Source organism: Rhinolophus sinicus, linkage group LG12, assembly GCF_036562045.2.
Source record: "Rhinolophus sinicus isolate RSC01 linkage group LG12, ASM3656204v1, whole genome shotgun sequence".
Taxonomy (NCBI): Eukaryota; Metazoa; Chordata; class Mammalia; order Chiroptera; family Rhinolophidae; genus Rhinolophus; species Rhinolophus sinicus.
Genome location: NC_133761.1, coordinates 31,258,112 through 31,273,601, shown reverse-complemented (window position 1 = coordinate 31,273,601; position 15,490 = coordinate 31,258,112). Strand labels below are relative to the sequence as shown.

Sequence of the window (15,490 nt, the reverse complement as noted above, 5' to 3'; positions counted from 1 at the left end):
TTTGCTAGAACCCTGCTTCTATCACCACTATCTGTATTAGTGAAGTCAGGATAGGTTATGCTGCCTGTCATAATTCTAGAATTTACTTCTTGCTCATGCTGTGTGCCTAGTGTTTGTCATTTGAGGGCTCTATTTTACAAATTCACTAAAGGACCCAGGCTGATGGGTCCATCATCTTCCATCTTCCCCATTCTGACAAACCATCCCAAAACTGGGAGGCTTGAAAGAACAGTGATTAACTTCTCATGATTCCGAGTTTGGTTGGGTGGTTTCTGTAGGATGAGCCTGGGATCTCTGATGCAGCTGCATTCAGCTGGAGGGTTGGCTGAGGGATGAGTTCAGCTGGGAAGTCTGGCCATCTCTCTCACCTCGTGGTCTTTTCTCCTTAGGAAGGCTAGACCAGGCTTCATCACGTGGTGGCAACAGTGCAAACCCCAGTAAGCAAGTTTTGTCAAACTTCTTCTTGCCTCGTGTTTGCTGATCCCCCATTAGCTGAAGAAAGTCACATGGCCAAACTTAGTGTCAGTATGGAAAGGGACAAAGGCATGGAACTGGTATTTAAGTCCTTGATTGTGTAACACTCGACCACAACCATCTAGAGCAGCAGTCAGCAAACTTTTTCTTTACGGTCTAGATAGTAAATATTTTAGGCTTTGCAGGCCATACAGTCTTTGTCACAATTTCTCAACCCTGCTATTAGAGACACTATGTGAATAAATTAGCATAGCTATGTTTCAATAAAACTTGATTTACAGTAACAGGCAGCATATCAGATTTGGCCCACCTCTGATCTGAAACGTAAAGCCTTTATTCAGTCTCGGAGGCAGGGGAAGAAGGCTGGCTCTTTTATGCTTTGGCTCAGAAATAACACATGTCAGTTCTGTCTTTAACCCATTGGCCAGTACTCGTCACATGGCCATACCTAACTGCAAGAGGGCGAGGTGTATAATCCTGCTCTATGCCTGGACAGAGAGGGCGGCTCGGCCTGGGTTGACATTAGAAGTCTCTGTCACAGAAGTCACATTGAGGTGATGTCCATTCAGATCTTTATTGAGTACCAGGCACTGCTTATAAGCACTGAAGAAAATGGGCACAGAACCATTGTCCTCATCCACTTATACAGGAACCATGATGGCTAATACACTGAGAGGAAGAAGCATTTCAGACATCTCTGCTCTGGAACTGTTAGTTATTTATTATCTCATTATTCGTGCACTTGGCTTTTTCACAAACTGAGCTGTGAGCTACTTGATTAGATCTTCTCGATGCCTAATACAGTTACTGACTCATTGTAAGAACTCTTTAAGTATCAAATAATCGATTGAATGACTGGATAATCAAACCATCAGACCAAAGAAAGGTTTTATTTTAAACTTCTGGGGGACCTGTTTATAGGTGCCTGATTTCTCTGGCACTAAGTTACCTAACACCCTAGTCCCCAGAACTGCGCCGACCAAAGGCTTGGCATCGAGAGCTGTTTCTCTCCATGTGAAAAGAGACAAGGATAGGCTCCAAGAATTAAAGTCTGTATTTCTTCCATTCTAATGATAAGTGACAGGAACACCCAGCAAAACTATATGAAGAGAAAGAAGTATCCTCAAAGTTTAGGTTAATTTGCTTGCTTTCAAAGTCCCTTGCACAGTTAACAGAAACCATCAACTTGCCTTATTTTTACCATCTTAGAAAATACAAGTATTCTCATTTCATAGTATCTGAAGATTACTCTTTCCCTCTTCTGGTCCCCTCCTTCCCTCCTTTGAGGGGTGGTAGTTCTGGTTTTTCACACTCTGCCGAAACCCTGGGGTAATGCACTAAAGTTATGGACAGTCATTGAGAAAAAAGAACATAGATGGAAGCACGGGCCTTAAAAAGGTTTGTGCCAAATGAATAATCCCATGCCTGTAAGCCTGAAAAAATAATTGACTTACTTTACATATCATATAAAATAATGCTTTTATAAATGTGTTTTTCAAAGAATGCCTGTTTGTTCTAGATTCGTGAGCTGAGCCATTATTAAGTTGGTTATATTCCAAATTTTATCATTGTCAAGTTCAGTTCTTACCTTGGAACAAATAGGGCAAATTCAGGATAGTCTTTTGAAACAAATATTTTTGCAAAGCAATCCATTGGGAAACACATCCATAGAGAATACAAATTGACTCAATTCCTGCCCTCAAGAGTTGACAATCTAGTGATTAATTAAGGTATGTAAACATGTGACTGTAATACAAGCAATACTGTTTGTGATCGAATAGAAATAGGATCAAAGTACTATGGGAATGCAGGTATAGGTATCACGCAGAGGAAAGGAATAGAAAAATTGGAGCATACATTCATGAAATAAAGTGTCCTTAAGCTGTATGTGCAAAGATACATAGGACTTTGAAAGTACCTTATGGGGAAAAGTATATTCTAGGCACAGGGAGGGCCGAGGGGCAGGCAGGGGCCGGGGCCTAAGAGGCACTAGTGGGGGAGCCAGTGGCGCCAGAAGCTCTCATGACCACTGGGCTGCAGGAGATGAGGAGAGGAAGGAGGCAGAGACAACATCCAGGTGCCCTGAATGCTGAAGATGGTCAGGATTTCTGAAGGAGGAGCTATTGTACGAGAGGAAAAAACCCAGTGACCTTGAAGTCAGTTCCAAATTTGAATCTATGACTCTCTCCTGTGGTTCTGTGTACACTCTTTCTGCTAACGCTTCGTTTGGTCAAAATTAGAGTACATTCATTACATGGCAAGCAGGCACCTAGCTGTGTGCCTTTATCCAGAAGTTTTCAGTCTGTCTTACTTTGCTGTCCTAACAGCAGTAAGGGCCCAGACTTGGACTGAACTGACGTTGCAAATCATCAGAATCCATGTTCCCAAACATTAGGAGCTTCTTGCCCCTGATTCAGGTAATGCTGGCTGTGAACATGATGTTCTTGGGGTTGTTTTTCAAATAGTTCTGCTCTGCTTTCAAATATTTATCCATTTAAGCAACACTGGTATTTGTGGCTGAAAGGACATCTGTTCTGCGGGCCTGGCACCTGGCTTCTGAGCTAGAACTTTTTAAGTCTTAGTCCACCTTCTCACAGCAGAAAAATTAATTTGGACTCCGAGCAGATGGCATTATCTAACGTTGTTGTTACAAGTGTTACATGGGAAGGACCTTGGGTGGATGATGACATGCCTTATTGGTAGGTTTGGGGGTAGGTTTTTGTGTCCCCAGCACAGAAGAGCTTCCTCATGGTAGTAAGTCAACAGCCAAGAGCCTGACAGTTTTGTGCATATTGCATGTCAAGTCCTGAGTTTTAGAGGTTTTTTTCTTTTTCCCAGAGATTCACACGCACGCATAAGCTCACCCATGGCTGGGCTCCAGCCCTTACAGAGTTATTTGCCAATTCCAAAGAAGCAGAGAATGAAGACACTCCTGCCCTGGCATCCATCTTTTTTTCCTTTTTTTCTATGAACCTTACAGGTGGATATTGAAAATTCTGAATCTGATCTTTCTTTCTTTCTTTCTTTTTTTTTTTTTTTCATTTCAAGTCAGCTGAATAGCCTGTACACCTGGATACAAAGAAATATAACCAGAAAGTGTTTGTGATATTGAATCAGAACTTGAGACATTTAAAGTCAGCCATTTCAGTAGTGTTTCTTATTTCCTTTTAATCAGGTTTTGAATATTCTTTTTGCAGGTTGTGTTCCTGACTGGCTTTGGCTATGTATATGTGGACATTGTCCATCAGTGCGGCACGCTCTTCATCACTGTGGCCCCAGAAGGAAAAGCAGGACCTATTTTAACCAATACCAACAGGTTGGTTTAATTATTATCCCAGTAGCAGTGTACTAAGCTTCCCATTAGGAAGTTGTAAACCTATTATTTACCATTCTTTGTCAACCCTATAGGTACATTAAAGCTTTTGGTAAATGACTGTGTAATCCATCAGGATATAGTTAACATTAAATCATACCTAAAACAGGTAGCAATCTATCATCTTACTTGGGTACCCCTTCCACTTCTTGTATGATAAGTTTAACAAACTGATTTACAAACTAAGCATGCACCTTAAAATTATACATTATCATTAGCATGAAATACAAATTAATACTTGTGTATCCACATGGCAACCTAGTAATTAGTAATTAGACTTAGCAGTTAGAGCTGCATCAAAAATAAATTCACCTCTTAGAGCCAATTTCCCCCCTTGAACCTGAATGTTGCCATCAGGGTTTGCAAACATTAACCAAGAAGTTAATATCCTTAATGTAAAAGAACTCATATACTGCAGTAGGTATAATATTAAGATAGATTCTCCTTCCAAAAATAAAGTAAGAACAAAAGACATAAACAGAAAATTCTAGGGAGAGGAAATACAAGTAATCAAAGAAATGCACATTTGAATAAGATATTACTTATCAAATTAACAATTATATTCCATCATGTACAGTACTAGTGGAAGTGTAAATTGTTACCATTTTCTGGAATATGTATTAAGAGCTTTAAAATCCCTTTGGCTTGGAAATTCCAAATTTAAGAGTCCTAAGAATTAAAGCAATAATTAGAGAAGCAGGCAAAGACATATGCAGAGAGATATTTATCACATTGCCAATTATAATGGCAAAATATTTAGAGTACAAATGCCCATCAGTAGGGGAATAGATGATACATAAATGCACCATAAATGGTATAGCCACAGAAAACAGGCTTAGAGGATTTTAGTGGAATAGAAAAATTCATATGATAAGCATAAAATAGAGAAAACAAAATATAAAATTGAATGTATAAATATGACCCTAGTTATGTGTCTCGTGTACATCTGTACACATAAATACATATGCACACACATTCTCTCTCAGAGAAAGAGAGAGAGAGAGAGAGAGAGAGAGAGAGAGAGAAAACATTCCTAGAAATAAGCCTGAAAAGAAAAGAATCACAATTGTTAATAGATATGGGGTTATAAGTGATTATTTAGTAATTTTCTGTATTTTGATTTTTCTACTAAGAATTTATTTTATAATCAGAAAAAGTGATTTATTATTATTAATAATTTAACATTTATATTAAATAATGATACCAACTTTTATACATTAATTTAAGCCTCTCTTTAAAAAAGTTACTTTTCATATATGGTTAGGAGCTCATTAATTTGGACACTGCCAAATTAGTATTAATTTGAATTTATAGTATTTCAAACAAGAGTGGGTAGAATGTTTTCTTTGTCCAGAAGTATCTGTGAAAACCAAAATTAATAGTATAGGGGCAGCCAGATGGCTCACTTGCTTAGAGCATGAGCTCTCAAAAACAAGGTTGCCAGTTCAAAAACAGCAACTGGACTTGGAGCTGCACCCTCCACAACTAGATTGAAGGACAACAACTTGGAGCTGATGGACCCTGGGGAAACATACTGTTCCCCAATATTCCCCAAGTAAAAAAAATATATAATAGTATAACAAAATTGGAGACTAAATTTTAAGTTGCATAACACAGAATTTCAAGTCTATAGAACAATTTCAGAAACATTTTATCTAGGGCATTGGTAGGGCACTATTAATGACAATAGCAGCAGTCCATACATTGGGTCAGTGGTTGAAATAGGAAAGGCACAGGTATTTATTTACTTGTGCTTCCTTAATTCATTTATTCAACAAATATTTTTCAAGTGCTTACTGGATGCCAGGTGCTGTTTTAGGGATAGCAATACATCAGTGAATAAAAACACCAAAATCTCTTCTCTTGGGGAAATCACGTTCTCATAGCTGAGGAAGAGGAGGACAAAGAATAAACATAATAAAAAAATGTTATGGTAATCATAAATCTAAAGTTATTTTACTATGATAAAATGTAAAGACGGTTGGCATTCTGCAGGTATAGAAACAGAGCCTAGTGAGAAAGACTAGGAGTGCCAGGGCGTAAGGATAGAGAGAGCATAGTTTTAAAAAACTGGTGCAAGTTAAGCATCACCAAAAAGTTGGCATTTGAGCAAAGACCTGAAAGCAGCACGGGGATTACTAGTGTGATTATTGGGGGGAAGAGCTTTCCAGACAGAGAATGCAGCCAGTTCAAAGGTCTGAAGCAGTGTGCTTGGCATGTTGGAGAAGCAGAGAAGAGGCCAGTGCAGGCCCAGTGGACTGGGTGGCCATGCAAGTAGCCATGCCTGAGCGCAGAGAGGCGCAGTCTAGAAGGAGGGGACACAGGTAGGGCTCAGCTGTAATCCTGAATAAAGTGGGGAAGGCATTAGAGCATTTTGAGTAGAGAAGTTACGTGATCAGACCTAAATTTTTAGAAGATGGTTTAGCTGATTTGTCGACACAGACTGTACAGAAGCCAGGGTGGAAGCTGGGAGACCACACAGGATCATTACAGTTATTCACACTAGAGATGCTGATGGCTTTCCACCACAGTGGTATCACTGGAAGTGGTAAGAAATGGTCAGTCTCTGGATATCCTTTTAAGGGAAAGCCCATGGGATTTCCCTGATGCTTTGGAGAAGGGTTGAAAATAGTAGATCAAGGAGGAGCCCAAAATTTTTGGTCTAAGCAACTGGTAGAATGTGGTTGTCATTAACTGAGGTGGGAAAGACTATATGTAGGTTTGGGGGTAGGAGCAAGAGTTTGTGACAAGTGGAGTGTCTTTTGGACATACAGTGACTCTGTGGATAGGCAGTTACATATATAAGATGGGAGTTCAGGGAGGTTCACGGCTAACTGTGTGACTTTGGAAATCGTCAGCATTTAGATGACTTCTCAACCATGAGATTGAACAAGATCTCCAAGGGGAGTGAGTGGAGATGGAGAAGACGTAGGGCTTGGTCTTGGGCACCTTAACTTTCTGGGCGGAAAGGAGGGAGTCACATAGGTGTCTGAGGATTAGGGACCAGAGGTGGAAGGTCCTAGAGAAGACACGTAAAGTACTTCCAGCAGGAGTTATTGACAATGTCAGTGTCACTGTAGGTCAAGTGAGCCAGACTGAAAGTCTATCATTTGATTTAGCCATGCAGAAGTCACTGGTGGCCTTGAGGAGAGTTGCTTTGTTACCCTGGTCAGGGGCAGAAGCCTGTGTGGAGCAAGTTAAAAGAGAATGGAAGGAGAGGAATGGCAGACAATGTGTATAGAAAATGCTTTGGAGTTTTTATGTACGAGGGATCATAAAAATGAGTGGTAGCTAGAGGAGGTAGGATTTACAAGAGGTTTTTTAAGACAGGAGGAAAAAACAGCGTGTTTATAAGCTGCTAATAATGATGAAAATGAGCGATGACCTTGAGGAGGTGAGAGCAGAGTGATTTAGTGCACATAGAGAAGCTGAGCTCTAGAAACGGTGGGGAGAGCAGAGCGCACAGGCCAAGATGCTAGTGGATGGGCCCTTGTGGTGGGAGTTCATGGTGAGTTTTCTTCTGTTTGCTTTACCTTTTCAATTTAAGGAGTCTTGGTTATTTTCTTTCTGCCTTGTGATGATGATGATAGAGGATTCGTGCACAAAGACTAGAGGGATTTAGGAGTAAAAATCCAGTGTTGATATGAGCAACATAGAGAAACATGACAAGAAACATGACATGAATAGTCCCATTGGGAGCTGTTCCCGATACTGTTAGAGCATGACTGACTCTGTCCAGACACCATGGACTGAAAGTTGACTTCTTGTTTGTTCCTTATGAGAATCTGCTGGGACCTCAGGAGGTGTTTAATAAGGCACTATCACTGAAAAGACAACCAGGAGCAGACTGTTGTTTTCCTTTTCTTGTCTCCTCTAGAACTCCGGAGAAGATCGTGACGTTTAAAATGTTCATTGCTCAGTTGAGCCTGGCAGTGTTTGATGAGCTTACACACCACAAAGCATCATGTGAACTTCTGAGACTCACGCTGGACAACGTTTTTCTCCACGTGGCCCCAGCGGCTGGCCACGTCTCTGGGGAGGAGCCCAGCACGGCACTGTGTCAGCTGCACTGCGTGGAGGCCTACTGTGGGGACCTGCAGTTGGACAACCAGCTGTATAACAAGTCCAATTTCCACTTTGCTGTCTTGGTCTGCCAGGGAGAGAAGACAGAACCGACTCAGTGTTCCAAAATGCAGAGTCTTCCTCTATCCAGCGAAGATTTGGAAGAATACAAGAAAAACTGTTTTATCAAGCTTTGCCTCACCTTAACTGAGAGCGAGAGCTTCTTTGACATTAACGAGTGCAGTTTTGAAGTGAAGCCTGCTCGGTTGTACGTGGAGGATACGTTTGTGTACTACATCAAAACACTGTTTGAGACCTACCTTCCTAACAGCAACCTGGATGGTCCCCCCACCAGACTCTCAAGCGGCAAACAGGTGTTGCCCTTGCAGGTCAGACAGCACGCCAGGGCCTTGGTGAATCCTGTGAAGTTACGGAAACTGGTGATACAGCCAGTGAACCTCCTCGTCAGTATCCATGCTTCCCTCAAGCTGTACATAGCTTCCGACCATACTCCGCTCTCCTTCTCCATGTTTGAAAGAGGCCCGGTCTTCACCACAGCCAGGCAGCTTGTGCAAGCCCTGGCCATGCACTACGCCGCTGGGGCTCTTTTCAGAGCAGGTGAGGACACAAGCTGAGGGTCTGCTGGAACCTGGGCAAAAGGGATGCTTTGGGGTAGTATCCTACCAACTTCCAGACAGAGGGCGGCACTATGGGGAGAGGTGAAAGCATGGGCTTTGCAATCAGACAGCAGTGGGTTGAAATCTAGATTCTGCCACCGCTCGCTCTAAGGCCTTGGGCAAATTAATGCACCTCCCCAAGTCTCATTTTCCTCATCTATAAGATGGGTTAAGATTTTTGAGAGGATAAAATGAAAGTCTATAAAGTGTCCTGAATTTTGCTTGGCACTTAATAAACACTGAAGCAATAATAGCTGTTATATTCACTGTTACATAACTTATAATTGTAATTCCATTTAGCTAACAGTCTTCTGGCTCATTGCAGGTATAAGGCCCTATGTGAGCGCACTGGTGCAGCCAGGAAAAGCAGCCAGGCCCTCAGCCTCTGGGCCCTAAAGGAATCTAGTTCTAGGTTGTTAGCTTTCTTCATTACAGCCCTTCAGGAATAGCTGTAGGTGAGAAATTCAGAGGATTTGTTTGCTCCTAAGATGCATAAAGAGCCTTCTACCTCCCCAGCACAGCCCTGCCTGTCTAGACAGAAGACAGAGAAGGCTGTTGGTGTCTCAGCCTCCACACACCTGAGCTGGAGAAGTCTGCAGGGGCTGGTTTGGAAATGTGTACAAAATGTTGTGTGGGGAGCGGATGGTGCACGGAAGTTTGAGTGTTGGGGACCAAGTTGTCTCAGCATCCTCTGTAACAACCACCTTCAAAGTACACATTCCTGACCGAAATTCAATGTAAAGCAGTTGCATTTTGATAATCTGTCTCCTCATGTTCCCATGAATTCAAGCAACAAATACTAGCCAGAGTTGGTTGAGGGCCCTCTTAGGGAAAAAAACACAGAAGTCTTACTTTCTGAAAGCAAGGAAGGAGAGAACCTTTGTGACATTGTACTTGCTGAATGTGGTCCTGTAGAAGATTAACGTTGAAGCAGTCAGTGACCCATGCTGTTGCCATACTGGTAACATTACATTTTCTCCATAATGAAATTCATAGAGTTAACAGGGCTGCCCAGAACTCTTAACTGAAAATGACAAGATCAGGGAAGGGCCCTGCCCAAACTGTTGTTTTGATAGCTTGCACAACAATAAAGACATATTTCCCTCCTGCTGAGAAATCATTTTAAAATAAGCAGTTAACATTTCAAATTTGGTAGATGGGTATATTTATAAAAAAATTCCAGAAACTTACCCTTTCAGGAAGTTTTGCTTTTAACATGAAAAGCAGGCGTGTAGATTACTCAGCTACGATCTGGGTCCTGGGAAAGAGTAAGCCTCCCGACATGTCACCACATAACGCGGAGGTAAGGGGAGCACCCATCTATGTAATGAGCTGGCAGAGAAACACCAACTGCAACACCAAGGAGCCATGTCCCTGCAGCCTGTGTGCTAAAAATGATCTCTCTTTGTTTTGTGTTTTTCATGAGCTTTCACAAGAACATTCTGTTTGGATTTTTTGTAACCCACCTAAAAATCCTCTAAACTGTAGTCCCAACCTCATTACATGCTGAGAAAAGATTCTGATACAGAGGGCCAAGTTTTCAGAGCCTGTTGGGAATTCTGTCACTAAAAACTTACAGTCTGAAGATTATCTGGCAGAAAGCAGTAATTGAAAGAGTTGGAAATGGGAAGATGGTAGGAGGTTACTAACCCCCAGGTAGAAGAGTCTGAAAAGGAATGTACTAACATTCTTGTAAAAGAAGGGGGAGGGCTGGCCTGGGGGTGGACGGGTTGTGTCAACATCTCCCACCGGTCAGGGTTCACCCGTTGCACGGGATGAGAAGGTTCCTGAGTGGGGTGGTCGAAATACCCTGATCTCATCTCCAGGGCAGTTTGCGGGTTCACCTTGAAGAGGTTTTAAAAATAAAGAAACAGTAATTAAAAATGAGTAACTAAGCCTATTTAAAGGGAAGAATGTGGGCTTTATCATTTCCTGGGCCCTCTCTACCCCCAAGTCTCAGTTTGACAGAAAGCCAGACAGACACCCTTCTCAACAAAATTCCCAAGCAATAAGCTAGGGATATATTTGCTTTGGGTGGAAAATAGTTAAAGAAGGAGTGCCCTGGGATACTTTCTGCCCTTTTCTGGCCAGTTCAGGTGTCACTAAGAAGTAGATCTGGTCCACAAAGAGCCCCCCATCAGGCAGTGGCCCTAATCTTTGTGTTCCCCCGGGGCGCTAGATGGCAGGCTGGGTGTCTCTGCTCACTCTGTGCCCCTGCACTGGCCTCCAGGGGCCCATTGTAAAGGGATCTTTGCTTGGCAATAGCTCCTCTTCCTTATTTCAATGTGGAATCTTTGGAGAGAAGGGGAATTAAGATGTCTCTAGCCCAACCTTCTGCCTCCAGGCAGAAGCTTACAGCTCTTCCAGGCTAAAGGGTATGTGCCGTTTCTTTACCTCCAGAGAGGGCCCTCCAAGGAAACGTATTCCACAGCCGTCCATGGAACCCTGCTTATTCGCTGTTGCAGCCTGGGCTCCCAGAAAGTGGGGGAAGGGGTTTTGGAGTCAGGTAAACCTGGGCTGGGAACACAGCCCATGTGTCTAAACATCAGGGAGAGGATGAGCAATTGACTTCGTCTCTGAGCCAGTTTCGCCTTTTCCTGCTTGCCTGGGAGATGGTGGAGTCAGGGTAATTCCATGTCTGATTCTTCTCTGTTCCCTGTGCCTATATACTTCCTGACCCCAGGGAGAGGCTCAGTCATTAGCTAATCCGAATTTATGTAAAGGGAAGTAATAGTACTTTTCTGGTACTGTTGCCTGTGAGAATCAAATAAGCTAAATGCCTGACACCCGTAGATTCTCTCATTTATAATCTTCATCTTCTGGAAATTATACTCTCTTTTAACCTAAACCCTAGTGTTATCTTCCTGTGTTCCCCAGAACAATTTGAGAATGTCCCTCTCTACAATGGCTGCGCTAGGTCCCCTTAGGGCTCTGGCTGGGCTTTGCACCCACATCTTCCCCACTCTCTGGGATCAGTGACTGACTGGGGACCTGTCACAGCCCGTCCTCCAAGAACTTAACGTGCTGATGAGGAGAATTGACTCCCATTCGCGTTCTGTCCCAGGGCCTCCCCATCAGAGCCCTCTCAGCTATGGGCTAGGCTTGTCAGTGGGTTCCCAGAGAAAGTCGTCTGTTCACAATGCTCCTCTCCTTAGCCCTTGGCCCTTGCCTGCACCCCCAGACCTCTGGCGAGAGCCCCAAGCCCCCACCCCAGGGAGGAAGGCAAAGGCAAGCCACTGCCTGAGTCCACACCACAGCCACGTTCCCACGAGGCAGCGCGCACAGCAGTCAGGCCCCTGAGCAGGCCAGCTCCTGGCAAGCCCCAGCTCAAATAGGAAACCAGATCCAAAGGTCCCCCCCAGGGACATTCCCAGGGAACACTCCTCTCTCTCTGACCTCATCAGTATGTCCATGTCACCGAGTTTACACAACTGGAACTAGGGTCGAAGGGGAGACATTTCTCTGGCTCCAGCTCCGCTCCAAAGGGAAGCACTCAGCGTGGTAGGATTGGGAAAGATTCAGAAGAACTCCTCCATCCTTGTCAGAACTTTGCATCCCCTTTGTAACACCCCATTTAGCATGTGGCCTCCTCCCCTGACCATGCCTCTCCTCCTTGTCCCAGTGTCTCTGCTGCCCCAAGGAGCTTGTACAGATGACATCCCAGGCTGCAGACACCTGCAACCTGAGGGACCGCCTCTCCTTGGGTGGGTGGGAGTGTGTATCCTCTGCACACGGGTCCCTGTCAGTGGGACTATGGGAGACTCGGCTGGGAAGTCATATTAAAGTTATTTGTGAGGCTGCCAAAAGGATCACTTTGATTTATAAAGTATGAAAGTTTGCCACATCTGAATTCACAGTGAATGAGTTATTTCCCATATTTTGCTCCAAAGGAGCTTATTACATTCTCAATTCTAGTGTGAAAAATGAATTGCAGGGAAAATGGGTCACTTTTCCCCATTATAGAAAGTGCTGTATTTAAGGTTTCAGTAACCCGTTCCCTTTGGTCCCTTCCAGGCTGGGTGGTTGGATCCCTGGAAATCCTCGGCAGCCCGGCCAGTCTGGTGCGAAGCATCGGCAACGGGATCTCTGACTTCTTCAGGCTCCCGTACGAGGGGCTGACCCGGGGCCCAGGAGCCTTTGTGAGTGGAGTTTCCAGAGGGACCACATCATTTGTAAAGCACATTTCCAAAGGTAGCTATTGTGGTTCCTTGTAATAATGCCTATTTTCATTCCTTCCTGTCTTCTTTTCTCATTTTTAAAGAACGTGTTAAAGTTTTAAATGCGTTAAGTTTGCCTCTCGCTTTGTTTGGCGTGTTAGCTTGCTGTGAAATGTTGGATGTGTAACAAAGCTCATGTATAACGTCTTATGTTTTAAACAGATCATTGCTTGCCTGTGTAGTGTGTGAAAATGTTTCAGAAACTTCAGAATTTTAAACCTCCCATTGGGAAAACAAGGATTGGCTCAACTGTTATTCCATGTGATAAATACAGAAATATTAAAGGTGTTCAGGACTTCTGCTAAACATCAGAAATCCTACACTGTGTTGCCTCATCATAGTTTTTTTTTTTTAATGTAGATACAGTTGTCATAACTTTTGTAAGGATATGGATACATTTTGACATGGAAACCGATCTGGAGTCAAACTGCCAACTTTTCTCTAGCAGGCCACGTAAACAGTGCCATCTTGTGGCCCAGATGGGTCATCAGGCACAGAAGCCACACTGCTGCCCTACATGTACAAGGAGAATGTTTTCGTTTCACCGTGTGTTTGCTTGACGATATTTTGGTCAGGTTGGCAGTGACTCGGGAACTAACAAGGGCCATCTGAGTCCCCCTTTCTTCTCAGCAGGAGGCAGGGAAAACAGTGCAAAAAGCTTCTATAAGACGCTTTTCACTGTCAACAGTGCTGCAACTCTGTTACAAGAGGACAGGTTATAGAAGTCTCTAGAAGGCCGCAAAAGAAGACGTGTGCTTGAAATATGAGAACCCATGATCCGGGGCGGGGGACGGGGCAGGGTACAGGGGGTAGTGCTGGCAAGAGGACAACAGGAGCAGTAAACCCAATTCCCTGGACAATGACAGGACCACTCCCCTGGGCCCGCCATCCAGGAGGCCTGTGAGCTGAGCTACAGGAACTCACAGATGAGTCACAGGTGGATTTCTTACTCCTCACACTTAAATCTTTGAGGTTCTGTTGTTTTTGTTTTAAAATAGGACAGCCAACACCTGCTAAACTGAACCCCATCAGTAATTTTAGTGTGCTGACGCACTGAATGTTGTTTTACACTTGTTCTCTCTCTCTCTTAGCAAAATCCATTTGGTTTGATGGGGTGTGCACGCGCGCACATGGATTTTTTTTCTTTTCAGATTACTGGTAAAGATGCAGCTGCAAAAACATCTTCCATTTCTTCTTGAAACTAGACATCCATAACAGATGAGCTAATACATTAGCTTCCAAAATGTGTCTATTGATATCTTTCAGTTTTGCTCATTGAGATCTATGCTAAAGGGGATTATGAATGTTTTGAGCAAGATGCTAAAATAGCCCTTTCTTAGGAAACAAACAGATGGAATCATGGCTTTTACATGATTTACTCCCTTTATTGTCCTCACTTTTTTCAGTTAACATCCTGAACATAAAAATGGCACATATTCTCTATGGCGCAATAATTATTTCCTCAGAATGTCAAATGATAAAGCTTACAGACTGTCTCCCTTTAGTATGACTGAAGTAGTAAGAAGGTAATAATTTTTAGTTCTAAAGTGGAAATATTTCTTTACAGTCTGTCTAAAATTCAGCAACTAACTTTAACCTTTAAATTCAGAGCAGGCAAATTTTAACCTTCAAACCTGGGCCTTAATGAGGACTTCAAAACTAACTGTTTCAGCCAAGCCTTGACTATCAAAAGATAGTGAATGATAGTTTCATATGAAACTCTAGGCATTTCTCTGATAACAGAGATTCTCATCCAATCCTTTTTGAGGAGCGCCATCACCCTCATAAGCAAGTGTTAATCTTAATCTCATTTTCTTAAGGCCATTGCTTCAAACTGCCCATGAGGTGGCCGCCCTCACTCACCATCCAGGCACGTCCTGAAGACACAGATGTGCTTCTCCCATCGCTGTCTCCTCTCCCACAGCCCTTCAGGGACCACTCCACTGGGGTCCACCATGTATGTGACCACATGTTCTTGTGCCCTCAGGTACCCTCACCTCCATCACCAACCTGGCCACGAGCCTGGCCCGGAACATGGACCGGCTCTCGCTTGATGAGGAGCATTACAACCGGCAGGAGGAATGGCGGCGGCAGCTTCCGGAGAGCCTGGGCGAGGGGCTCCAACAAGGCCTGTCCCGGCTGGGCATCAGCCTGCTCGGTAAGAGGTTGCCGGGACCATGGCTCACGTCTGCCCTCTGGCTCTGCCAGCTGTCCAAGGGGTGCCGCTCCCAGGACTCGGGGTGGTGGTGAAGTGCAGATTCTTTGTGTAGAAAAAGCTGAGCTCAGAGAGGATATGGCAGTTGGGCCGGCTCCTGCCTGGAGTCTGTGACGCTCTGGAACAGGACCCCGGCCAACACCGTGGTGCGGCCACCGCAGGTGCCCTCCTGTCCCATCCGAGGCTCACCTGTGCCAACGCTGGCGCCGCCTTCCTTCGCCTCTAGTATGGCACGTGTCTCTGGCCTCCTTGCAGTTCTCCCATTGGAGGCCCCCTGAGCACGGGGGTGTCAGCACAAGGACAGCAGCACACAGCTGTTTGCTTGTTAACGTAACAGGCCAACCTGGAACACTGGCCTCTCACTACCACAGAGACTGCAGACGCCTGCTTCTGTGTGAGAAGCACTTGAGCAGCTTGCAACTGTCATGTAAGCTTCAGTGAGGAGCCTGCTTTTTCCTTTTGTTTTTTTTAG

General features: G+C 44.0%; 1 protein-coding gene across 8 annotated transcripts in view; it reads left to right on the top strand.

Annotated features, from left to right (window-relative positions):
- The window catches only part of VPS13B (vacuolar protein sorting 13 homolog B), a 737,914-nt gene that overhangs the window by 707,013 nt on the left and 15,411 nt on the right, over positions 1-15,490 (top strand). For all 8 annotated transcript variants that reach the window (XM_074316465.1, XM_019757646.2, XM_019757649.2 and 5 more), the window contains exons 55-58: positions 3,672-3,790; positions 7,725-8,527; positions 12,601-12,777; positions 14,791-14,961. In XM_074316465.1, coding sequence (XP_074172566.1) covers positions 3,672-3,790; positions 7,725-8,527; positions 12,601-12,777; positions 14,791-14,961 — 1,270 coding nt within the window. The remainder of the gene's footprint in view (positions 1-3,671; positions 3,791-7,724; positions 8,528-12,600; positions 12,778-14,790; positions 14,962-15,490) is intronic.